Raw genomic sequence first — 25433 nt, 5'->3', positions numbered from 1 at the left:
ACGTCAGTTAATTACATCGGGTTAGGTTTACTGAATGTTTAAAAGTCAGATTATATTGAGTGATTATATTCATTTTAGAACCTTCAATATTTTAACGTATAGACGTTCGAAAAGTAATTCATATTATCTTGTAAAATTAAAGCAAGGTACCCGTTAAAAATGATTAATGAGGATTGTTTTTTTAATAGGTCGGGTTTGTCATTCTGTCAGACTCAAAAGTGAAAATAGAAATTGGTCACTAACAACGCCAAATATTGAAGAAAAAAAAGTTACACTCTTTTACCAAACATGACGAACCCTTTTTGGGGACCTTATCTTTCTAACAGACAGTGGGGAACTGTTAGAGAGGATACTAGCTCCGATGGAAACAGGTGAAAAGTATTTTGTTAACACAGGTAAAAAAAAACGTATAACGTTTGAAATTTTAGATAAATAAGATGCTATACTAACACTGAATAGGTCCAGTACAGCTACCACTTTAAGCTTTATTAAGCAACTCAAGAGAAGAAAAAACTTGATTCTTTTCGTAAACAAGAATTTTACTGCTTTTAATCAAAAATCTTACATACAGTGTATAAGTAGATAAAATGTTCTATCGTTGAAATGATAAATGTCATATGGACCCGGTTTAACGGTGAGGGCTAGCCTGAGCCACATGCAGTCAGACCAGTTATTCTAACTAACATCTTAGGTGCATTATGAAAATATATCACTATCCAATTATAGTGTCTCCTTCAAAGCAATCAAATTTAAAGTTCTTCAAGTTCTGTATTGTGGCCCAGCCAACAGTTATTTTCCGAATGAAATTCATGCAGACAGAACTTGTCCTAGTCAACATGAACACTGATTTATAATTATTCAGCATAATTCCAGATTAAGTATGCATGATGACTACTTACTCGATCACAGTGCTTTATGGGCAGAGGTCAAGTGAATTAAGAAGAAAAATTGATTAAAAAAGTTAATTTTTTAAATTAATTGTGGTAAAAAAAAGATATGGGAAGATAATAGTGTACCTAGTATATAAGATAGGTGTTTGTAATGTCTTTGATAGCTGGGAAAGTTTTCCGTTTGAAGATGCCAGGAAGAGGAGTTATAAACATGGAGAAGATGGCATGTTTGGATTCTGTGATTCATCAGGCACTTTAATCACAAGACTGAGTTTATGGAACCACAAGGATGAGTTCCTAAAAGAGAGATTCTTTGGACTATCTGGACCTCAGGTTTTTTCTTTCAACCTTAAATATCTACAAATATTTTTTGTATGCCACCTGAGTTACTCAGGTGATATATTAAAACTGGTATTCGTCTGCCATCATGCACCACATTAATGATTGGATATTTTAACGTCTTATTAACTTTAAGGTCAAATTAACAAAATTGCCTCTCCGACTTAAGATTCCACTCATAGATATTCAACATATTCATTTTAGGAATTGTTTTTCAGCTATCTTTTATGGAGTATTTCACATATACTAATTTACAGGGTAACCATGGTGAAGACATTAAGGAAGTGTTTTATTATTTGGACGGGCTTCCCGATCACTCGTACATGAAAGCCCTATACAGATATCCCCAGAATGAGTTCCCATACGATGAACTCCTACAGATGAACCTGGAGAGAAATGAACAAGAACCAGAGTTTGAACTCACTGATACAGGTATTTTTAACATTTTGAAAAAGATATTTATAATGTATAGCTCCATTTAGCTCACCTGAGCCAAATACTGTTGATGTGAAATGTAAGGAAATTTTTTGAAGGATTGACTATTTCTTGTTTATCAGAATCAGATAGTCTAGACCTGTTTTATGATAAAAGTGTACATGTAATACTGTGGACCATCTTTTATTCGCGTGTGAGAAATATTCGCGAGTTCCGCGACCTACTTTTGCTCGCGAATATTAATTGCCGCGAACCAATAATTAAGGTCTTCCGTCTTCAGCGGAAGACCTTTCTGTTATTCTTAGGTTTCTTTTTCACTTTTATTATTGTTTTTTTTCTTACCGATTTTGTGCACGCGATTTCTCGAAAACGGCTTGATGAATTTTCATGAAACTTTCAGGACTTATGTATCATCACTTGAACCTTATGCATTTTTTTTCTTTTTTGATGACGTCACTTCCGGTCTGAGATATTGCCGATTTTATGAATTTTAAAGGTTCAGGTTGTCCAGAGTTTTTCTGGAAAATGGGTTAAGATAGAAATATGAAACTTTCAGGTATGATAGACCTAGGTCTGTAGATGTGCCTTTCGCATTTTGCTTTTTCCGGAAACGCCGCACGTCGGCGCTCGCTATGGTCCCAAAATAGCCCTATCGTGAATTTCAAAATTTCTAACACGTTTTCTTCCATATCTTTTTACCTTGAAACATTTTGTTAAAACATATAGAACAAAAGAAGTGTGGAATTCCAAGACCTTTCAAATGATATCTCGAAAAAGGGGCTGGCCCTTAAAATTAAGGGCTTAAAGGGGCCAGAAATTTTTAATTGATATCTCAAAAAGTATTGAGAATTTGTAATACGTCAAAGAAGCAAAGTTGTTCAAAATGTCAAGCTTAATCTATTTATGTCGTCAAAATAAGTCCGGCGACGTCACTTCCGGTCAAACAGGAAGTAGTCAAAAACGCTTATTTTTGCCGTTCTTGTCAAGTTTTCGGGTAACATATGTCTCTGGGAGCATAAAAATTAATTTTCCGTCCGTCGTCATCACTTCCGGTTAAACCGGAAGTAGCAAAAATTTTGCATATTTTTGCATTAATTAACATAGCTTTAGAAGATTCAAACCATTTTTAGGCGTTATTTCTCATTTTTGTTAAAAATGAAAGCTACTTCCGGTCAAACAGGACGGAAGACCTACTCGTTGCTTTGCAACGAGCTCGGCTCTAGTTTTGATAATTATTTGTAGAGAATTTTTCTTCGGTCGCGAAAATTAATTGTCGCGGATGGATTTCAGACCGACGCTTCGCGAATAAAAGATGACGCGAATAATAGTTGGTTTACAGTACTTGGGACATGCAGGAAAAATTCCTCAGTACATTAATATAGCAAATTTATGGATATAGCAGATTCCTGGTGAAGCGAGACCGACCGCGGGTTTCCGACGATGATTCCTGGCAACTGATTTGTTTCCCAATAAATTAAAAAATAAATAATTGATATTGATCTCACATTTAAAATGTTGATCGAACTGTACCATAAAATACTTTTGTGTAGGTATATTTGATGACAATGAGTACTTTGATGTTATGGTGGAGTATGGGAAAGATCCTGAGAATGAGAGAAATCTTGTTTGTTGTTACACAATCACAAACCATTCTGACCAATCAGCAGAGCTCACTGTTCTCCCTCAGTTCCTTTGTAAAGATTATCATCCGTAAGTTTGTTTGTAAATAAAAGTCATAAATTTTTTGTTATATATTAAATGAATATTTCTTCTTTGAAACTCTTTCTTGAAAATTAAAACTGACAGCATGAAAAGGGGAAAAACTTTAAAATTTTATTGAAATTTAAAACAATTTACAACTTTTGACTTGAGTTGGAGATTTCTTCTTGACCTTGGCATAAGGAAGCATAAAGGTCAAATATAACACAAGTGTAGACTCCTATAGTGCTTCTGTATGGGGGGGGGCATGAATATAGCTCAGAGCATATTGTTACATTTTACAAAGTGTACCTGTGAAATTCGGGTTAATTCTTGTTTACAAGTTTGGAATATATGGAACTTGAACCCGATGTTTATAAACTCCGTAAATAATTGTCAATGAACAGTTAACGAAAGAAATGAACAATAATTGATTTAATGACTTTATTAATTTAACATGTATAATTTAATGAGAAAGTGATGTATTTTGTATGTTTTATATGGGTACAACGTTATTAATTTAGTAGGTAATTTTGTTGGTTAAAACCCGCTAACTTATTGATTGTATTGATTGTGACGTAATTTAGATATCTGATTGTCTCTTACGTCATCATAACAACTTTTGGCTATATAAACCAGCTGTTTTGGGTTTAGACTTCAGTCGGCTGTGGGGAGCGACTCGGAGCACACAGCCTTCCCTGGTTTGGGAACGACTCCGTATACTTCGGTTATAAGACGGTACCAAGTCTATGTATACGAAACCATTAAGGAGACCAAGTTAGTAGGAACGTCCTGTATTGACCATCGGTTGGTCACCTTTTTGTTAACCAAATAACGTTGTACCAACCAAGTTACAGTGTACCATTTTGTGTGTTTATAAGTGGACCATTTGATCGTCTTAATAAATGTTATAAACTTTTAACAAGTGTTATTCCTAAGAAACATTATTTTAAGTGACCAAAAGTTGGTCATTACGTCTACCAAAGAAGGGACCAAAAGTTGGTCATTACATCAACCAAATAAGTGACCAAAAGTTGGTCACTACGTCAACCAAATAAGTGACCAAAAGTTGGTCATTACGTCTACCAATCAAGTGACCAAAAATTGGTTATTAACCATTATATAAACTGTGACCAACGGAACCATCAAACCTCGACCAAGTGACCAGAAAACCAATAGCGGCCCACGAGTTTATTACACGATACCCTCGGTCTCGTTACAATATATAGTGTTTGAATTGTTTGTCTTTCATCTTTCAGTCCTTCCTTCCATTTTTCTGTTTGACCATTCTTCCATCCATCTATCCATCATAACACTTTGCATTTAGTGCAGTTATTGAAAAAAAAAATCAAAGCTTTTATTTTATCAAACTTTATTTGTTGATATATGTTGTTGAAGGCTATTCAACTTGACCTGCATTTCACCCTACTTTTTTGTATTTAGCTCAGTTTCAAAGAAATTGTTCAAGATATTTTTTTATCAATTTTCATATGCTGATACATATAGGTGAGGACTGTTCAAATGCCTAAAAAATTATCTTCACCTTCACCCTCCCTTTGACCTTCACCTCACTTTTTTAAACATGCACTTAGCTCAAGTTGAAGAAACTACCTGGTATTCAAAATTACATGTTTTTCTTCATACGTAGGTACATATTGGTGAGAGTTATTCAAATTCATCAGTATTTTTGGTCTTGACCTTCTTTATGACCTGGATCTTCCTTTACTTAGATTTATGTAAGCTCTGCAATTTCAAAGAATCTAGACTTTAATAAGATAATGAATTGCTTATTTTTCCAGGATTTCATTGGCCCAGGATGGCAAAACAGTTAGAGTGGATTATTCTAAAGGTATACATGTATGTTTTATGGACCTTAATTAAAATAATTTTACATCCAACTTAATGATTCATTACATTTTGTGGATCATTTGTTATGAAGTTTATGTTCTATAATGAAACATTATACAAAAATCCAATAATTTTATACCTATATATGTATGATGCAGAACTATGAGATTAACAGCAGGTGAGCCTTGGCACCCCTTTTCCTCAAATTCTTATTATTAGCTCACCTGTGCAAAAGGAGGCAAGTAAGCTTTTCAAATAAAAATAGGAGGATCTTAACCTATTCAAGCTGTTTTCCCTCACATTTCCTTCTAATGATTTTTTTTCACAAAATGTTAAATTTAAAATTTAAAATCCACCCAATTATCTTTGTTTGTCTAAGATTTCTTCCTCTATAAAGGTCACTGGTAATCAGATACAGCCTTTGATTCCTCTGTCATCTTAATTTTTATAATGTAAATCTTGAAATTGGAATTTTATTGATACTTGTCCTTAAATGGTACTTGTATAAACATACACTATAAAGTAGGAAACCCAGTGGAGATGAGTTACATTCCATGTGTTTGGATTGCATGTTTTGACTAGGTGATAGATTTTGAAGATCTTTGAAGTCATTTGTACAATAAAAATAAAATATATATTAGGCTTAATTTACTTGTAAACAGGTGAGAAACATATTTGTTATATGTATCTACCACAGAAAAAAATGCATCTTTTATGTTTGAGTTTAAAAAAAAATGCAGATTTGAAATGTGCTGATGATTTATATGTTAATTTTTTTTTTTATTAATTTTGTTATCAGAAAAACAACAGAAAACACATTTTGTGACATACCTATACATGTATTGAACTATTTTGTTCCTCCCTACCCCCAATATATTCAAATTTCCAGTGACCTTTAACTAAAATACTTTATACTTCCCATCAACCTTGTCACAAGTAGTATAATAATTAATGCACACTTGGTTTTAAGGTCTCTCTTTCAACTGTTCTATGTTTTACACTACAGGCTCATAACATGTACATTATTGAAAATAGTTCCATGAATATTTTCAGTCATTCAGTGCCTTTCTTTGATGAATGAATTGCCTATAATCACAGACAAACTTTAAATGAGGAAATTTATTTTTAAGAAGGATACAGAAAGCATCACAATATAATTTATATTAACTAAAGATGCTCTTAGTTAGTTTCATATATTGTGTGTAATTCTATTTTCTGGAGTATGAATATTTGTCATATAAGTAAAAGACCATTTTTCACTATTTTGCAGGAAAATTTGGAATCCGAGTTGACTGTGACCAAGAAGTCTATCAGGATAAGATATTCCTGGGAAAGGGAAAGCAATTTACAGATGTTATTTGCACTGGTAAAGGATTAAAACATCTTTGCATAACATTTTTAAAAAACAGTCCAGTAGAAAATCATCAGATTGGACAATTTTCTTCTGATCAGACATTTTAAACAATTGAATTTACTGAAAGGGACTCCATCTTACTTGATAGGTAAAAATCTAGAATTCACAACCTACCTACCACAGGCCTTTAATTGATTCACTTATATCTGCATGAAGAACGAAATGTTTGAGATGAATAAAAAAAATTTTGTAGGTCAGCAGTGTAATGGCTCTGTGCAACTTATACATCAGATTAATCAGTTTTTTGGCTTGATAGTATGGGGAGAAATGTTGAGTAAGTGGGTTATGCATTTAATGCTGTAAGATTAATTCCCCACCAAAGCATTTTATTGTGTAATGGGAGATGAGGAAAGTGTAGCGGACCAGACTGGGATTCAAACACAGAGGCCCCATAAATGATCTCCAGTCAGGTGCTCTACTGACTGAACTATCCAGCCACTGGTGATCGAGCCCAGCTGACTGCCACATTTATTTGAATTAAACATTATAGAATGCATTTTATAATTGTTTGGTCTATATAGGTAATCAAGAAAAAGATGATCCCAGTAACAATTGCGAAGACATAGAGAAGTTTGGTTGTCAGATGAAAGTTACAGTCAAACCTCATAATTCCACACAAATCTTTTGGTCCATGTTCGAAGAAAGGAAAGAGTCAAAATCCTCACCAAAGGGCATTTTAGACATTTGTAAGAAGAATGCAGAGGAGTTTTATAACCAAGTAAGTAAACTTTTGGATAAAGAAATATATGTACTGTAAAGCATTAATACATGTAGAACAAAGTTAAATAAATGTTTTGCATAAACAATCTTTGATATGTTTTGTTATAGCTCACCTGAGCTGAAAGCTCAATTGAGCTTTTCTGATCACATTTTGTCAAGCGTCTGTCTGGTCATATTTGTATGGAAGCATCCTCAGATATTGATATTCATTTAAGTTCAAATATAAAGGGTAAAAATGTTATGGTTAGTCAAAGAAATATCCAAGCATCCTTAGCTAGTGTAGATTCAAGTTTGTCCAAATCATACCTCCCTCCCCTTTAAGCGTAGGTTGGGACACTTATGGATTTAAACTTTTTTTATACTGAACTGATTTCTGTTTTTTTCCTATAGCCAAAGTGCTCAGGTGAGCGTTGTGCCCCATGGCCTCTTTTCCTTTTTAGCTCACCTGAGCCAAAGGCTCAAGTGAGCTTTTCTGATCACATTTTGTCCGTCGTCCGTCCGTCTGTCTGTCCGTCTGTAAACTTTTCACATTTTCAACTTCTTCTCAAGAACCACTGGGCCAATTTTGACCAAACTTGGTACAAAGCATCCTTGGGTGAAGGGAAATTTAAATTTATTTCGAAAATAAAGGGCCAAGTCCTCTCACAAGGGGAGATAATCAAGAAAAGACAAAAATAGGGTTGGGTCATTAAAAAATCTTCTTCTCAAGAACCACTGGGCCAGGAAAGCTGAAACTTACGTGGAAGCATCCTGGGGTAGTGTAGATTCTAAATTGTAAAAATCATGACCCCCGGGGATAGGGCGGGGCCACAATGGGGAATCAAACTTTTACATAGAAATATATAGGAAAAATCTTTTAAAATCTTCTTCTCAAGAACCACTGGGCCAGAAAAGCTGAAACTTATGTGGAAGCATCCCAGGGTAGTGTAGATTCCAAATTGTTAAAATCATGACCCCCGGGGGATGGGCGGGGCCACAATGGGGAATCAAAGTTTTACATTGAAATATATGGGAAAAATCTTTAAAAATCTTCTTCTCAAGAACCACTGGGCCAGGAAAGCTGAAACTTATGTGGAAGCATCCTGGGGTAGTGTAGATTCTAAATTGTAAAAATTATGACCCCCGGGGATAGGGCGGGGCCACAATGGGGAATCAAAGTTTTACATAGAAATATATAGGAAAAATCTTTTAAAATCTTCTTCTCAAGAACCACTGGGCCAGAAAAGCTGAAACTTATGTGGAAGCATCCTGGGGAAGTGTAAATTCTAAATTGTAAAAATCATGACCCCCGGGGATAGGGCGGGGCCACAATGGGGAATCAAAGTTTTACATAGAAATATATAGGAAAAATCTTTAAGGGGGCTGGGGGGTTGTGGCCATTTTTAGGCTATATTTATCTCCTTTAGAAGAAGAGCTCCATATGAAGATATAGAAATAGATCAAATTTTAAAACTAAATTTTTTAAAATTTTTCTTTGCCAAATGATAGTTGACAGCTTAAGATACTGTATCTAAAAAAATAAGATAAATCTGATGGTTAATTTGTGGTTAATTTGTTGACCCCCCAGCCTCCTTAAAAATCTTCTTCTCAAGAACCACTGGGCCAAAAAAGCTGAAACGTATGTGGAAGCATCCCAGGGTAGTGTAGATTCTAAATTGTTAAAGTCATGACCCCTGGGGGATGGGCAGGGCCATAATGGGGGATCAAAGTTTTACATAGAAATATATAGGAAAAATCTTTGAAAATCTTCTTCTCAAGAACCACTGAGCCAGAAAAGCTGAAACTTATGTTGAAGCATCCAGGGGTAGTGTAGATTCTAAATTGTAAAAATCATGAACCCTGGGGGTTGGGCGGGGCCACAATGGGGAATCAAAGTTTTACATAGAAAAATGTAGGAAAAATTTTTAAAAATCTTCTTCTCAAGAATTACCACTGGGCCAGAAAAGCTGAAACTTATGTGGAAGCATCCCAGGGTAGTGTAGATTCCAAATTGTTAAAGTCATGACCCCTGGGGGATGGGCGGGGCCACAATGGGGAATCAAAGTTTTACATAGAAATATATAGGAAAAATCTTCTTCTCAAGAACCACTGGGCCAGAAAAGCTGAAACTTATGTGGAAGCATCCTGGGATAGTGTAGATTCTAAATTGTTCTAATCATATCACCCCCGGGGCTAGGGTGGGGCCACAATGGGGAATCAAAGTTTTACAATGTTGTATCAAAGCATCCTATGGTAGTGTAGATTTCAAATTGTTTAAATTATGACCAGTTGGGTAGGGTGGGGTCACAATATGTATAACAAGGGGAAATCTGGTAAAGAATGGAATGTTCAAAGCTTCTCAGGTGAGCGATGTGGCCCATGGGCCTCTTGTTCTTTTTTGTCCCATTATTGCACAAATCGATAAAATTCTCACTCTGAAACTTGTAAATCTGTAAATGATATGACTCATGTTTCAAAGAAAAAATTTTCAATTACAAGTTTTAAGTACAAATTCTTGATGTTTTTTTTTCTCTTATTAGCTTTTACAGAATTTTTCACCAGAACAAAAATTAGTGGCAAGACAAGCATTTGCTGGACTTCTGTGGAACAAGCAGTTGTATTGTTATGATGTTGGGAGTTGGCGAAAAAATCTTGATGAGTATCATCTAAACCAATATCGCTGGCTTTTTCCTCATGGCGGCAGCTTTACTATGGAGGATGTAAAAATTCTAATGGAATCCCCATGTTGTGATTTAATGAAGGAAAAGGAGTATAAAGGCTTTGTTGCTAAACATAAATTCAAAATACTGAAGCAAGAGTTGGCAGAGAAAAGTGAAAGTAAGAAATATGACACATCATGTATTCTAATTTTTTTTTTGAAAGAATGCATTTGTGTGTGTGTGTGGGGGGGGGATGCATGACAATTGTGTGGATTTTTAGCTCACCTTAGCTGGAGGCTCAAGTGAGCTTCTCCGATCACATTTTGTCCGGCGTTTGTCTGTCTAGCTGTCCGTCTGTCTGTCTGTAAACTTTTCACATTTTCGACTTCTTCTCAAGAACAGCTCGGCCAATTTCAACCAGACTTGCCACAAAGCATCCTTGGGTGAAGGAGATTTAAGTTTGTTTAAATGAAGGGCCACGCCTTCAATCAAGGGGAGATAATTGGGAATTAATGAAAATTTGGTGGTATGTTTTAAAAATCTTCTTCTCAAGAACCACTGTGCCAGGAAAGATGAAACTTATGGAGAAACATCCTCAGGTAGTGTAAATTCAATTTTGTTCAAATCATGACCCCCGGGGGTAAGTGGGGCAACAATGGCCAACCAAAGTTAAACAAAAATATATTGGAAAATTCTTTAAAAATCTTCTTCTCATGAATGACAAAGCCATAATTCATCATATTTACCTGGAAGCATCCTCAGGTAGTGTAGATTCAAATTTGTTCAAATCATGACCCCCTGGGGTAGGGCAGGGCCAAAATGGCCAACCAAAGTTTTACATAGAAATATATAGGAAAATTCTTTAAAAATCTTCTTCTCAAGATTAACAAAACCATAATTGATCATATTAATATGGAAGCATCCTCAGGTAGTGTAGATTCAAGTTTGTTCAAATCATGACCCCCAGGGGTAGGGCGGGGCAACAATGGCCAACCAAAGTTTTACATAGAAATATTTAGGAAAATTCTTTAAAAATCTTCTTCTCAAGAATAGCAAAGCCATAATTGATCATATTTATATGGAAGCACCCTCAGGTGGTGTAGATTCAAGTTTGTTCAAATCATGACCCCCGGGGGTAGGGCAGAGCCACAATGGCCAATCAAAGTTTTACATAGACATATATAAGAAAATTCTTTAAAAATCATCTTCTCAAGAATAGCAAAGCCATGATTGGTCATGGGACTACTTTTGGATTTAAACTTTTCAATAATAAACCAATTTCTACTTTTTCCTAGCCACAGTGCTCAGGTGAGCTATGTGGCCCATGGGCCTCTCGTTTAAAATAGAAATACAAGTCCACATTGTTATAAATCTCTATTTATAACCAAGTCTTAATGTAAAACTTGATATTAATTATTATGTTAATAGAAAATTATTTTCTTTAGAGTGCATTTCTTTATTTTCCTGAGAGATTTTTTAAATTATCTCCCTTTATTCTCTCAATCATCTCTATCATTTGCTTATTTTAGATAAGAAAATAAACTGGGATGTTCTGTGTCGCAACAAAGACTGGACTCATCTATCCAGCTATGACGTGTTAGCTGTTCCAGACAAGTGGGAATTCCCTTGGGTATGTCTTTACAGAACTTTTTAATACAGCTTGTGCTATACAACCTTAGAGATGGTCTAAGGATAAATAAAAAAATAAGATGATTGCTTATAAAATCACCATGGAATCATTGATATTTGTGAGGGAGCAATTTTCAAGAATTTTGTGGGTCTGTTTTATCCATGAATTTATACGCTCAGGAACAATCATTTTGTTAACATATTTATTTGCTTGCCCATGAACGTTGACTCCCCACAATTAAAACAAGAAAACATTGATGTAACCAGCAATTGTCGCCCGGGAAATATATAAAGTAAACAATGAAAATGAGTCTTGATCATCAAACCGCTTCGATATGTGTTAAAAGGCATGCGTCTAATTAATGGAGACGATAGTCGCGAATATTTTGAAAACTTGTAGTCGGATAAAAATCAATCAAAAACGATACCATTTTAAACTTGAATAATTCCTCGAGTAAATATTGGCTGCATAAAATATAAATTGAAGTTAGACACACGCATCACCTATATTTAAAAATGTATTACTTTTCAATTTTAGAATGTAAAACACGAACTGTACAGAGTACGTTTTTATCCGAGAAGTAAAATTCGATGTTCTAAAAAAAAAAGGACCTGTCGTTTTTTCGATAGTAAATGAAAAGCAATTTTATATATTAAATATGAAAAACATATATTTTTACATTTTCACTTTATGGAAGAAAATATATTAAGTATCATGTAATTTATAAACGGAAAGAACATTCGATTAACAATCTTTTTAATGTTTAGAAAACCTTTAATTCTAAATAACTACTCCCACCCCAATCCCCATATACCAACACTTAAACTTATATGTATAGAGCAGCCCGGTCCTCCGGGCTGCAACGATCCCATAGTATAAGTCAAAAGTTAATGAAATGTGGGTTCAGTATGTACATAAAAATTCTTGTACACCAAAAAGTATTCAACACAGTACTAGCAAAGTAATTCAGTGGTGCAGCAGTAAAATTTCATATTTTACTTTTTTTTCTAGTTTGCCACTTGGGATACAGCTTTTCAGATGGTGCCGTATGCCAGACTAGATCCAGGATTTGCCAAAAATCAACTCCTGTTATTTCTGAGTGAGAAATTTATGAAGGACGATGGACAGGTGAATTGTTTGTTATCTCAAATAAATATCTTTGTATTTTTATCCATTTTTGTTATGTATCTCAATACTGTAAACTAACTTTTATTCATGTGTGAGAAGTATTTGTGAGCTTCACGACCTCTAATTCACAAATTTTTATCTCCGCGAAGGAACCCCTATCTCAGTCATGAAAATTAAACATCACAAAATGATTTCAAACGACGCATCGCAAATAAAAGTTGACGCAAAGAATTGTATACAGTTATTTGCTTGTTCTATTCAGATGCCAGGCTGTGAGTGGGATATGGACATACCCTTCCCACCAGTGTATGCTTGGTCGTGTTACCATGTGTTCTCCAGAACTGGGCATGCAGACAAAGAATTCTTAAAGCAAAGTTTCCAGAAATTACAGCTGAATTATCAGTGGTATTTTCAAATTATTCAATTTGCCTGTCACTCTGAGAAGTAAAGTGTTAAGATCACCTGTCTCCCAAAGGGCTTAGATGCTTAAGCCCCACCCCACCCCACCCCTATTTTTTTTTTTAGCTCAAATTAGGTAATAGCTCAAGTGAGCTTTTTCTCTTCTTTTTTTATCAAATTTTGTTCATTGTGTGTCATTGTCTTTGTAAACTTTTTACAATTTCATCTTCTTTTCCAGAATCGCTTGGTCAATTTGAACCAAACTTGACACAGCGTATTCTTGCATGAATGGAATTCCAATTTTTTTTTCTCAGATAATAGCCATATCCTCAATCAATTGATGGAAAATAAAAAGTACCGGGTAAAATAATATACTTCTATTTTAGGTGGCTCAAGTCGATGCACTTTAGAAACAACAGATATCTCTTTACTGGCGGGTTCCTGGGACTGGACAACATCAGTATTGTAGACAGGTCATACCACCTTAAGCAGGGCTATCCACTGATACAGGTACACATACCATCATTTCTTGTTCTGTATAGTTTGTGGATGTGTAATTCTGGGAACAAATAGTCTTATTGAAGAAAAAATTGATGATTTGAAAATGATTTTCTAATTTGACTAAATTAATTGAATTTTTTGAAAAGTGTCTAAAATATTGATATTTCAAAAACCATAAATATGTCAAAGTGATTTGGAAGTTCCATTCACTTTTTTTTTTAGCTAGCCTAAGTTGAAAGCTCAAGTGAGCTTTTTTGATCACCCTTTGTCCATCCGTCTGTCTGTAAACTTTTCACTAATTTTCAACTTCTCAAGAATCATTGGGCCAATTTTACCCAAACTTGTAACAAAACATCCTTGGGAAAAGTTGGTATAAAGAAAAGCATGGCTAAAGTTACTCAGATGAGCATTGTGGCCCATGAACCTCTCGTCTTATGCGTTTTTTTTACCTCAGTATTACAAATACTCAGATGCCTCAAAGTTTGAGATGACGTGGTTTGACTGTATTTGATTGTAGGCAGATGCCACGGGCTGGATGGCCTTCTTCTCTCTCTCCATGTTTGAAATAGCCCTGACACTGTCTGCAGAACCTGGGGCGGATCACAAGTTTTACAGGGCATGTGTCAATTATCTCGACAAATTCATATCAATTGCAGAAGCCATGAACAGAAGCATCAGTGATGGAGGTATGACTTGAAATAAATACAATACATTTTAGAAAGAATACTAATGGTAGGGTCAAAGGTAATATCTGGCATGTTCTTATTTGAGGATTAATTTATGCCCTGTCTTGCAGAGGGATTTTTTAGGCATGTATGTCCCTCCATCTGATATCACTTGTCCAGACATGTTTCACTCCACTTGGCTCAATTTAGCTTAAAAAATCTATTATTTAAGTTGTTGCTCAGGGCATTCCGCCACCCATTCCGAATACCTTCATCAATAGAAAGCCTGAAGGTAAAGAATTTTCAGTGAAATAAGTTTTTAGGGCAGAGATCAAGATATAAAATGTATAGAATGCTAACAGTTAAGGGACCATCTCACAAAGAATTGAAACCATTAAAATTCATGAGCACTGGGGTACATTTATACAAGTCATGTTTATATATAAGTACATGTACATGTATGTTAACTTTTAATCATGGTGAGATAAATCTCCTTCATAGTGTTGGCAACGAGTACCCGGTTAACCGTCGAACGATGCGAGTATCGGTTAGTAAAATTGCTACTCGGTTACTCGGATAAAATGCATCTTATATGGTAAATAACTAAAAAATAAAATGTTTATTTGTTTATAAGCGTACAAATAAACATTTCTCTATTTGTCTTTACCATTAGACTTAATGATCTATGGTTTCACTAATACGATTGATTGATTTTCACACTTAATTGATAGCTTAATTGGATTACCAGCAGGTTATACAAGTTTTGAAGACCCAAGTTATAATTACCTCATTAAATAATTTAAAAAGATGCCGCCAAAGACATGTATAGCTTGGAAGTATTTTTAAAGAACAGCTGATTCTATACCTGTAAAATGTAATTAATGTGAATTGGAGTTATCGTGACTTCAAATTTCTAAATAATTATTCTCTTTGATCGTGACATATATCGGGGGTTGAAAAGTTAAACTGATGAACGCCATTGTAAAATAGCGTGAAACATTGAATATTTATTTTTCTTCTGATTTAATTAATTTTTTGATTATAATTATATTCAAAATTCAAGATATTGCATGCATGTTCTTTTTAAGTTTATAAATAAAGCTAATTCACAATACCTTTGTGTTTTATTAGAACCGATGAGTAAAAGATGAGATATTAAATGATACATATGAACAAATCATCCGAGTAACCGGATACTCGATCGGAAGATTGAGTGAGTAACCGGTTACTAAAAATCGTCCGATTTACCAACACTACTCCTTCAGGATTGCAGATGATTATTTAATACTTCCAGGTTTATGGAATCCCCATGACAAATTCTACTATGATGTCATAGAAACAGAATCAGGGGACAGAACTCCTGTTGCCCTGCGTTCTTTAGTCGGCATTATTCCAGCACTGGCCTGTCTGAACATCAAAATGTCTTCTCTGAAAAACAAACCAGGGAAGAAGATACTGGAAAAGCTGGAGAATCTGATGGAAAAGAAATCACCTTTTGTAAGAGATCATCTGTGATTTTTTTTCAAAAAAGCTCAATTTACATACACCTCTTTATCAGTTTGATTTTATGAAAGAACAAATGTATGTGGTAAAACTCTGTTTCTGAAAACACCTGGGACCCTATTCACAAAGCCTCCATAAAGTTTTTCATTCTACTTTATTGTCAGTCCATAAAGGTTTTCAGGTATTGAAATTTAACCATACTTACCATTACTTATCTTTTGTTTTTATTTCCTATTTGTAGATAGACAGAAATGAGGATGGGGACTTTCTCCTCTGTGCAGTGCCCAAGGCCAGATTTCACAACATTCTGAAACACCTCACGGATGAGGAAGAGTTTCTCTCTCCATTTGGAATAAGATCTTTGTCAAAGGTAAATTACCACATAAGCAAAATTTTTTGCAAGAGATTACTGTAAATGTATTATATTTAGAGTGGTGGAAATGGATTTCTGAACAAGTTTGTGCAATTTGATTTAGCCCATTTCTCAATGTTGTTATTTATGTATACATGTGCAAGACATTTAGCGTTGTACTTGAATTAGTTGAATTTTCTCTCCCCTGAAAGTGCGAAAAAGAATACTCACCCATACCAAAAAAAGGTACAGATTAGGCATGCCTATTCTTGATAAATATAGGCACAAAAAAGGTATACCTAAAGTATACAAGTTTGGAACCACTTCTTCAAGTATAGGTAGCAAATTGGTACAAAAAAGGCATACTAAAGGTATACTTTTCAATGATTCATTTTTTTCTATTTCACATATAGGTACATTTTAGGCACACATAAAACATTCGATTGAGCAGTGAGGCATACCTAAAGTATGCCTATACATAGTATGGCATATAATTCTAACAGTCAGATAGGTACATTTTAGGTATACCTAAAAGGTGCCTACATATCAATCTATTAGGTACCTTCAAGGCTGTGCCAAAAGTATGCCAGAGGTATACCAAAAGTGTACCTACAAGGTACCTATATTGTACCAAAAGCATTAATAGGCACATTTTAGGTACTAAAAAAGCACAATATTGGCACACCATCTAACTAGACCAGTAGGTACATTCCAGGCATACCTAAAAAGTGCCCACATATCAATCTATTAGGTACCTTCAAGGCTGTGCCAAAAATATGCCAGAGGTATACCAAAAGTATACCTACAAGGTACCTATATTGTACCAAAATCATTAATAGGCACATTTTAGGTACTAAAAAAAAGCACAATATTGGCACACCGCATAACTAAACAAAAAGGTACATTTTAGGCATATCAAAAAATGGGCTTTTGTCGACAAATCAACCACAAAACCCTGGAGTTAAAAATTTCTTTCTCCAACAAAAATTTTTAAATTTTTGGCCTAACATGAAAAATACATACTTATCATTCCTTGTGAATGGGGCAGGACTATATTAAGGAAGAATTTAACAATTATTATCAGGTTCAAGTAAAAACAAGTAAAAATTTATTATATGATGCTACATGAAAATATATATGAAAAATAACTATTTTAAATCCGAGCTCTAAAAACGGAATCTATATATGACAAATCTCCTATATTTAAAAAAAATTAATATTGTTACCTTTAACAAAATAATGATATTTGTAATATCATTCTTTGCAAGAAAAAAATAAACACACCTTTTCAGCATATACAAAACATAATTAATGCAATGTAAATACACAAAGACACCGTAAAGGTATTGAAAGTATACTCCATTTCATGTCCTTTTTTTGGCCACACATTATTCACTTGCTGCATGTGCAATTCATGTAATCTTCATTACTTTCATAGAGTTTTTACCCAATTGGCACCACAGAATTTTCTGCACAGTAATAGACCTTTTACCAGGGTAAATACTCATTTCTGTACAGTTGCGATTTTCATCTGGACTCCTTATAAAAATTGATCCTCCATTTGAATGTACCACGCAATTCCTTCTTTCATGCCATTCCCTTCAATTCTGAAAAAGTTGTTGCTCTTGAGTCTTCACTTTGAAATTATTTTCAAAAATATTAAATCCAATGTGTGAATCTATAGGGAAGGGGTCCAGGGAGTCTGGAACTTCCTTCCTACTTGCATTATGTATATATTATGTAATTAAATGTATATATATACTTAATCAATTAAAAGTGATTTGGACACTCCCCCCCCCCTTTACCCTGTTACGATCTGCATCTAAAATTCCTAAAATTTACAATGGAGTTTGAAAAGTGGTGATTAATTTTACTATATTACTATATTTATATTTTTTTTCAAAATCAGATTAGATTTCATACTTACTGACAGAGTTAAAGTCTTTATGCATTTCCCCCAAGTTTACAATGACTACAGGGGACAAGAATTTTGCTGAAAAAGAAAGTTTGTTCATGAAATTATCTGACATTATTATTAACAAAGTTTACACTAATTTGTATACATAATATTTTTTAAATATAATACTGAAACATTGTCACTCTTAAATAAATTATGTGTGTCATACCCCCCCCCCCCCTCATTTTCCCTGGCATGAACCAAGTGGAGAGATGGGGTTTAAATGATTTTATGTAAACTTATAACATAAATTCAAATCAGTTAATTTTGTTATACTATGTTTTATAAATGCTGTAATTTTGATACTTTAAATTAAAACTATTACATGTAAGAACCCCCCCCCCCTTTTTTTAAATAGTGCCTTTACTTTATATTTCAAATTTAATATGCCAATGATTAAATTTTCACACTGATCATTTGAATTTCTGTTTGTTATTATCGCCATGCTCATGCAGAGGCTACTGTACATAACCTGTTCCCGCGATATTGACACGTTAATTACTGGTATTATTTTTTTTAAAAGACTCTGAAACTGTGAAACACTTTTTATGTCTAGTTACACATCAGGTTAAACAAAATAATTATTATTTATATGTCTTCTATTCATGTGTAGGCTGTAGCACTGGCTACACGGCCATCTTGAATCAAAACAAACCAAAAATCTACGGTACAATTACCTAGAACTTCGTAAAATTTACACTTGATATTCACATTCTAATGCATTCTTTACGTGCACAAATACACTAACAACAAGCAGCATGAAAATAAAGACTTACCGAACTATAATTCTCCGATTTCTTTTTTAGGCTTTCATCTCGGCAAATTTTCAAAACGTCTCAGAAATGTCCGCGCTCTCCACTGACCAATCGTAGACTTCGCTGGAGTCACGTGATTTTATTAAAATTTATTAAATTATTCATAAAATATTTCGTGTAAACAATTTATAATTATAACAATGAACATTTAACAATTATTTAATGAAGCCCCAACTTAAACTGAAAGCCGATTGCGAAGAAATCCTTGAAATTTAGCGTGGCTATTTTGGGCAAACAATTGAACCGCCATCTTGACCGCCATTACTATTTTGTGTTTGTTTACATAACAAATCACCCTCAAATTGATTAGGCCCCCTATTTTTTTTAATTATTCATAATTTTCTTTCATGTTAGATTTCAACTATAAAATCTTAATTAATGTAACTAACACCAGAGAGTGATACAAACATCGAAATACATGTATGTAAATTATTACAGTATACAATCCATAAATGCCTAGTATGTGAACATGGTGAATAATTATAAATGATAAGCACCTGTATTTTGTGCATCTTGGGGGCTATTATTTGTATGAAAATTCTGTAAATGTGCACTTTTTTTTACTGCTACTGCCTAACTACCGGCAGAGACCTATATACTACCAGTATATAGGTCCCTGCTACCGGTAAAAGTTAAAGCATCTCTATTTATTTCATTCTGTAATTTATTCTTCTGTATTTTACCCATTCATGTTGAGCTGAAAAATCTAATGAAATCACCGTTTTGTCATGTTTGTGGTTTCTGGAGAACTACATGTGATACACTAACAATTTCTGCAGGGTGAAGGTCATCCGGTATTAACACCGAATACTGAGGAAATCGACATCGTTTTGCATTCAAAGATAAACAAAGTCCATTTCAAAATACACCAGTAACTGGTCTAATGGATATAAATTCTCACCCTATAAAATTAATCTAAACATCCCAAACATTTTTGTAGTTACAAAATGTACGAGAGAGAGAGAGAGAGAGAGAGAGAGAGAGAGAGAGAGAGAGAGAGATAGAGATAGAGATGCAGTGATCGCGTAATGGGACCTCTACTGGACATAGAGATGTGTATATAAATTTTATTAATGATAATTTATCATAAAAAGTTGTATCTGTTACAACTAGAGGGGTTTGCTAGCAAACATGGTTTTGAAAAAAAAATGTATTTAGTTTTTAAAACGTTTTATATCTTAATAGTTTATCAGTTTATTCACATAGTTAAAACATTCATTTATCATTAAATTATTTAAGAGCAAAAGAAATTATAGAATTATACTGCAAGAATAATACAGAGAAGCATCGTAACTAAGCAGATTTGGCTGTTGGTTACATGACTTTGTGTCCACTTCACTAGGTGCATGGACTAAACCTGATCTCTCTGTGGATTACCTGTGTATTGTATGCGTTCAAGCGGAAAGTGATTTCCTGTCTCTAATTGACATATTTCACAGTATTGCAGAATTAGTTTTATAAATGCAAAAACTTGATAACATGACATGTAAAAAAAAAATAATAATAATTTAGCAAGTGCGTGTGTAGTGGGGGGGGGGGGGGGGGGGTGGGTGTTAAAGGTCAATATAATTGTATAGTGTTTATAAGACAATCCCCTATGTCTTAGAGAATGTTAATCAAAGTTACTAAGAACTGACACTCTTTAAGACAAACTAGTGCATATTTTAAGAACAGAAATGGATCTTTACCTTTTATTTTCCGTAAGAAGATTAATTGAATAAATGATAATTACATATTTGGCATTTGAGAGTAACAATGTTATCACCCCTCCCCATTTTTTCTTTCCACAACACCGCTATATATTATACTGAGGACTTGAAATAATGATGTGAAATCTGAAGTATAATGTTATTAAAAATTAAATGCACAAAATGTTGAATGATAATTCAACCCCAGCCCCCTACAACCCACCCCACCCACACCCAGCTACAAAGAACCAGTCATCTAAAAAAGTATTTAAATTCAGGCACTTTGAAAAATGACTGAGTCCAAAGTAGGTACATTTTATGCACACTGGAAAATATTTAAGTTCAACATAGGTACATTTCTGGCACACTGAAAAATGACAAAGTTCATAGTAGGTAAGATGGAAAATATCTAAGTTCAAAATAGGTACATTCTAGGCACACTGAAAAATAACAAAGTTTAAAATAGGCACATTTCAGGCACACTGTAAAATGACAAAGTCCAAATTAGGTACATTTTAGGTACACTGAAAAATGACAAAGTCTAAAGTAGGCACATTTCAGGCACACTGTAAAATGACAAAGTCCAAATTAGGTACATTTTAGGTACACTAGAAAAAAATTAAGTTCATTTTTGGTACAGAATAGGTATGCCTTTTCTGTACCTATAATAGTAGGTACACATTAGGCACAGAAAAGGCACTAAAAAGGTATGCCTATATGTACCTTTTTTTTGTATGGGCAGCCAAATATAGTATGTTTACAGTAATTTTGGCATTATAATTAAGCATATTGAAATTGCTGAAAAAGGGTATCATTATCAGTTCATTCAGCACTATTAATAGAGGAGACATTTTGCATGATGCTAAAATTACTCCTCACTAAAGTTATACCCTGATTTTTAAGGCTAAATTGCCAAATTTGTCTCTCACTAAAAATCCTACTTGTACAGCATAAAGTACTTGTTTCCATCATACCATTTATATATTCTAGCTGGTTTTACAATATAAGACATTCTTAAGGATACTAGTGCTAAGAATTAATACTATATACCATATAAGTGGAAATTTTAGCGAGACGCAAATTTATTTTTAAAAAATAGTAATTTATTTTTAGCGAGATGATATTTTAGCGATTTTAAAATGCATATTGAAGAAGCTATTACAAATAAAACGCAATTAATTTCTAGCTATATTCAATTTTAGCGATCCTGGCACCCTCGCTAATAATGCCAAAATTAAATCCTCGCTAAAAATTCTACTTATACGGTAATATTTCCTTTTCTAATTTTTTTCTCTGTGATAACTCTTTGAAAGTTACTTGAATTGATTTCTTGATATTACCATTTCGATTAGTTTTCTCTGTGATAACTCTTTGAAAGTTAGGGGTAGTTTATTTCTTGATAATTCTGCCGGAATGTAAATTAGGCAGGTCGATAGGTCGGGAGCTAAGGAGGCCTAATACTAGTATGCATGCAAATCTCGTGCGCATCTATCTCTGTGACTGACGTTAAGGAGGCCAAATATGCATGTAAATCTCGTGCGACTGCCTAGGTGTTTGACGTCATTGGTCGAGGACTATAGAAATTGGCATGGAAGTCCTCTTGTAATTTAAGTCTATGTCTACATTTTTAAAGTCTATATCTACAATTTTATTTCACAAGGAAATGGAAATATAAGGAATCACTGTCTAGTCATTTTGAGATATAATTAGTAAGTTTATGTACACTTATGTACTTGGTACATGTATATTTTAGGTTTATGAAATGGATCCATACAGTCTTAAAGTTAGCAAAGAGGTGCAAGAATACTTGGATCTGGATGATAAGACAGAACTGAAGGTGACATATGCCCCTGCTGAATCTGACACTGGCTTGATGGGTGGAAACAGTAATTGGAGAGGCCCCATCTGGCTATGTAGTAAGTCATACAAACAGAAACTTCAGGTTTGGTAGTAAGTTAGTCATTTGAGAGGCCTGTCTGGCTATACAGCAAGTCAAACAGTCACTGAAGAGGCACTGTTTGACCATGGCATGTAAATGACCAAGACAGTGGAGAAATTGTCTTTTATCCTGTGAAGTGGTTATATATAGGAACCATTTCCATTTGGCTGTCTTACATGCTGACTGTCTGTTTGTGTAATCATGTCCTGAAAAGCAGTGGAAGCTCACACCTGGTACAAAGACTGACCTGAGGATGTGTCATGAACTTGACCTAAGGTCATTTCAAGGTTATACCAGTTGAAATTGATGAGTGATCCATTACTTGAGGGAAGTGCTCATGAATACAGCAATTGAAAAGAAAACTGCAGCAATGGAATATCATTTTGTGAGCTCATCCACAGTACATGTACCTTTAAATTGACATTGAACTACATGTATAGTATAATTGATGAAAAATATACCTATTAGTATTGATACATTTTTGGATAAACCAAAGACAGAATTTGAATTGTGTCTAAACATAAGATATCTTTTCAGTGAACTTTATGATTGTGGAGATGTTGATGAAGATGGACAGTTTCTATGGAGATAAATTCAGAATGATCCACCCCTCTTTATCTGGTACTGCCATGAGACTAGGAGAAATGGCTGGGGACATCTGTAGTAGAGTGTCCAGTCTCTTCACTGTAAATAGTAAAACACAGTCTAGACCTTGTCATGGTATGTACTACATGTATAAAAGAAATAGAAACGCATAATAAACTTTTGAATAAAATTGAAACTTTTATTTCTAAAATGTTTTCCAGTATTGTTATCAAACATTTTAATTCAACTTTAAACAACAAGTAACCGAAATCTTGTGTTACTTTGACTGATAATTCCTGAGATATTGAAATTGATATGTCAATACCCCCCAAAATTAAAATAAAAATTCTTATCATCTCCCTTGCGCATCAGTAACAGCCTTGATTTTCTTGTGCATTGAGTTCATCAGAGCATTTATCTTTCTCATAGGATTATCATTCAAGTCTCCCGACGGTAGTCTTAATGGTTGAGAGTAGCTGTATTATTCCAAAGCCAACAAATCCCCTCGCCCAATGAATCCCACAAATTTTCGATTTAGGATAGAATTTACAGAATCTAGCTGATTTGGTACACGTGAATGTTTTAAGAAAGTATCGACAAACACTAGCTACATTTTCCCAATGTGAACATGCTAAAGACATTACGCATACGCGCGCGTGTGAGAGTAAAATCGATGTAAAGTTGCCAAGCTTGCGTAACAAATTAGAGCAGAGAGTTTCTTTCAGTATTAGGGTGAAAATATGAGTAGGATTGCCTACTGTAAAAATATCGGTTACAGTGATAATGACTTGGCAATAATCGAGGTAACATGATGAAAAGCCTTATCTTGATGTGACGTTGTTACGCACCAGTGTCACCCTCATGGTTGGTTAGAAACCTTTTAAATTACTCTCTGACAACCAAAAAAGTTAAAAACAAACTGCACAGCAACATGTTGTCTTTTTATTCATTTATGCAATTCAATTACTAGACCCAATGTAACTTTCGTCAGCCATACCATGATTGCAAGAAATTTATACTGACTGCAAATATCGGAAAACGATGTCTATAACTCTAATGCATCTCTTGGCACTACAAAATGTGATCACAAAATTGTCATCATCAAAATGCACGTGTATTTGGCTTTTTATCTCTTCCCCTACGTGACACCATACATTTCATGGTTGAGTAATTTTGACCAGCGATTTTAGTGCACAGTAACCAAAATGCACATCTGACCAACTTTCATAATTTTCGGCCACATAGTTAAATATTTTTTGCTATTATGCTATTAGGCGTTTCTTTTTCCTTTCAGTATAATATATTAAATATAAGGCATAATTCACTTAGGAAACTTTGGATGGAAAGAATAGATTATAAGCTTAAATATGCAAACAATAATCATTTATGATTATCACAACTCACATATTTTAGTTTCCCAGTATGAATTTAATAGATTGACTCCATATTTACATGTAATCACAATATTCAAGATCTGGCACAAAATTTGGTAATGGGCAGGGGAAAATAATAATGTTTGACTCAATTGGTATGGTTCTGGATCTATACACTTATTCAATATTTCATTTTCTGTTAACTGTCTTTTTGATATGACCCTGCACCAAAAAATACGCAAATTGAAAGTAAACAAAGTAAGGACCTCATATTCACTTTATGGCAGACAGAGCAACATACCAAAGACAAGATATGCTCACTGTTTTGAAAGACAAGGAAAAAAAATTACTTTTGAACTTTGGTATCTTGAACATCAATATCTCACATACCATGAAAATGTAGAAGTGATTTGGAAGTCCATAACACTCTTTCTTTTACCCACGATATCTTGAACTCTTGGATATGTTTTTCTCTTGATCCCATCTTGCTTGAGATAATGAGGTTTGACTGTCCTTATTTTTACAGTAAAAATTCATTGATTTACAGGGAGCTATGAGAAGTACAAACATGAAGAATCTTGGCGTGACTTGGTGTTGTTCTATGAATACTTTGACAGCGAAACAGGTAGAGGATGTGGTGCCAGGTAGGAATTAGTTTTTCTTTTTAAAATAATTTTATTCAATACTTAATTTTTGAAACATACTTGGGTTCACATCATTCCCAGTTTTGAATTTTAATGTCTGTTTCTATTTTAGCCATCAAACAGGGTGGACAGCGTTGATTGTGGAGTTTCTTGATATTCTGGTGAGTAAAAGCAATGTTTCAAGTGGGCAGTTTATTCATAGCCCTATAAAACCAAGGTCATTAGTTCATATTTTATGCAAGCATCTCCAGGTAGTGCAGATTCGAGTTCA

At 34.2% G+C, this 25433-nt stretch overlaps 1 protein-coding gene and 1 long non-coding RNA gene across 2 annotated transcripts; one reads left to right on the top strand and one right to left on the bottom strand.

The window, feature by feature from the left end:
• Positions 1–207: 207 nt before the first annotated feature.
• LOC134234672 (uncharacterized) lies at positions 208–25323 on the top strand (the record flags this gene model as incomplete). Its single annotated transcript, XM_062716733.1, has 19 exons — positions 208–371; positions 1055–1223; positions 1487–1661; positions 3215–3374; positions 5162–5211; positions 6481–6576; positions 7146–7342; positions 9864–10161; positions 11513–11613; positions 12625–12741; positions 13004–13146; positions 13527–13650; positions 14159–14327; positions 15601–15803; positions 16051–16179; positions 22375–22537; positions 23098–23280; positions 25066–25162; positions 25275–25323. Coding segments are annotated over exons 1-19 (2706 nt in total), but the record flags the coding sequence as incomplete, so codon positions are not given.
• On the bottom strand, positions 17381–19081 carry LOC134234671 (uncharacterized). The gene is made up of 3 exons (XR_009985225.1): positions 18895–19081; positions 18089–18154; positions 17381–17768 (listed from the first exon to the last, which is right to left on the bottom strand). It is a non-coding gene; the product is annotated as an uncharacterized LOC134234671 (long non-coding RNA).
• Positions 25324–25433: the final 110 nt, after the last annotated feature.

The sequence above is a fragment of the Saccostrea cucullata genome, unplaced genomic scaffold (assembly GCF_032062105.1).
Source record: "Saccostrea cucullata isolate Sc308-1 unplaced genomic scaffold, CSIRO_AGI_Scuc_v1 ctg3985, whole genome shotgun sequence".
In the NCBI taxonomy this organism is placed as follows: domain Eukaryota; kingdom Metazoa; phylum Mollusca; class Bivalvia; order Ostreida; family Ostreidae; genus Saccostrea; species Saccostrea cuccullata.
The sequence above is the reverse complement of the archived record's forward strand: the minus strand, read 5'-3'. Positions and strand labels throughout refer to the sequence as shown.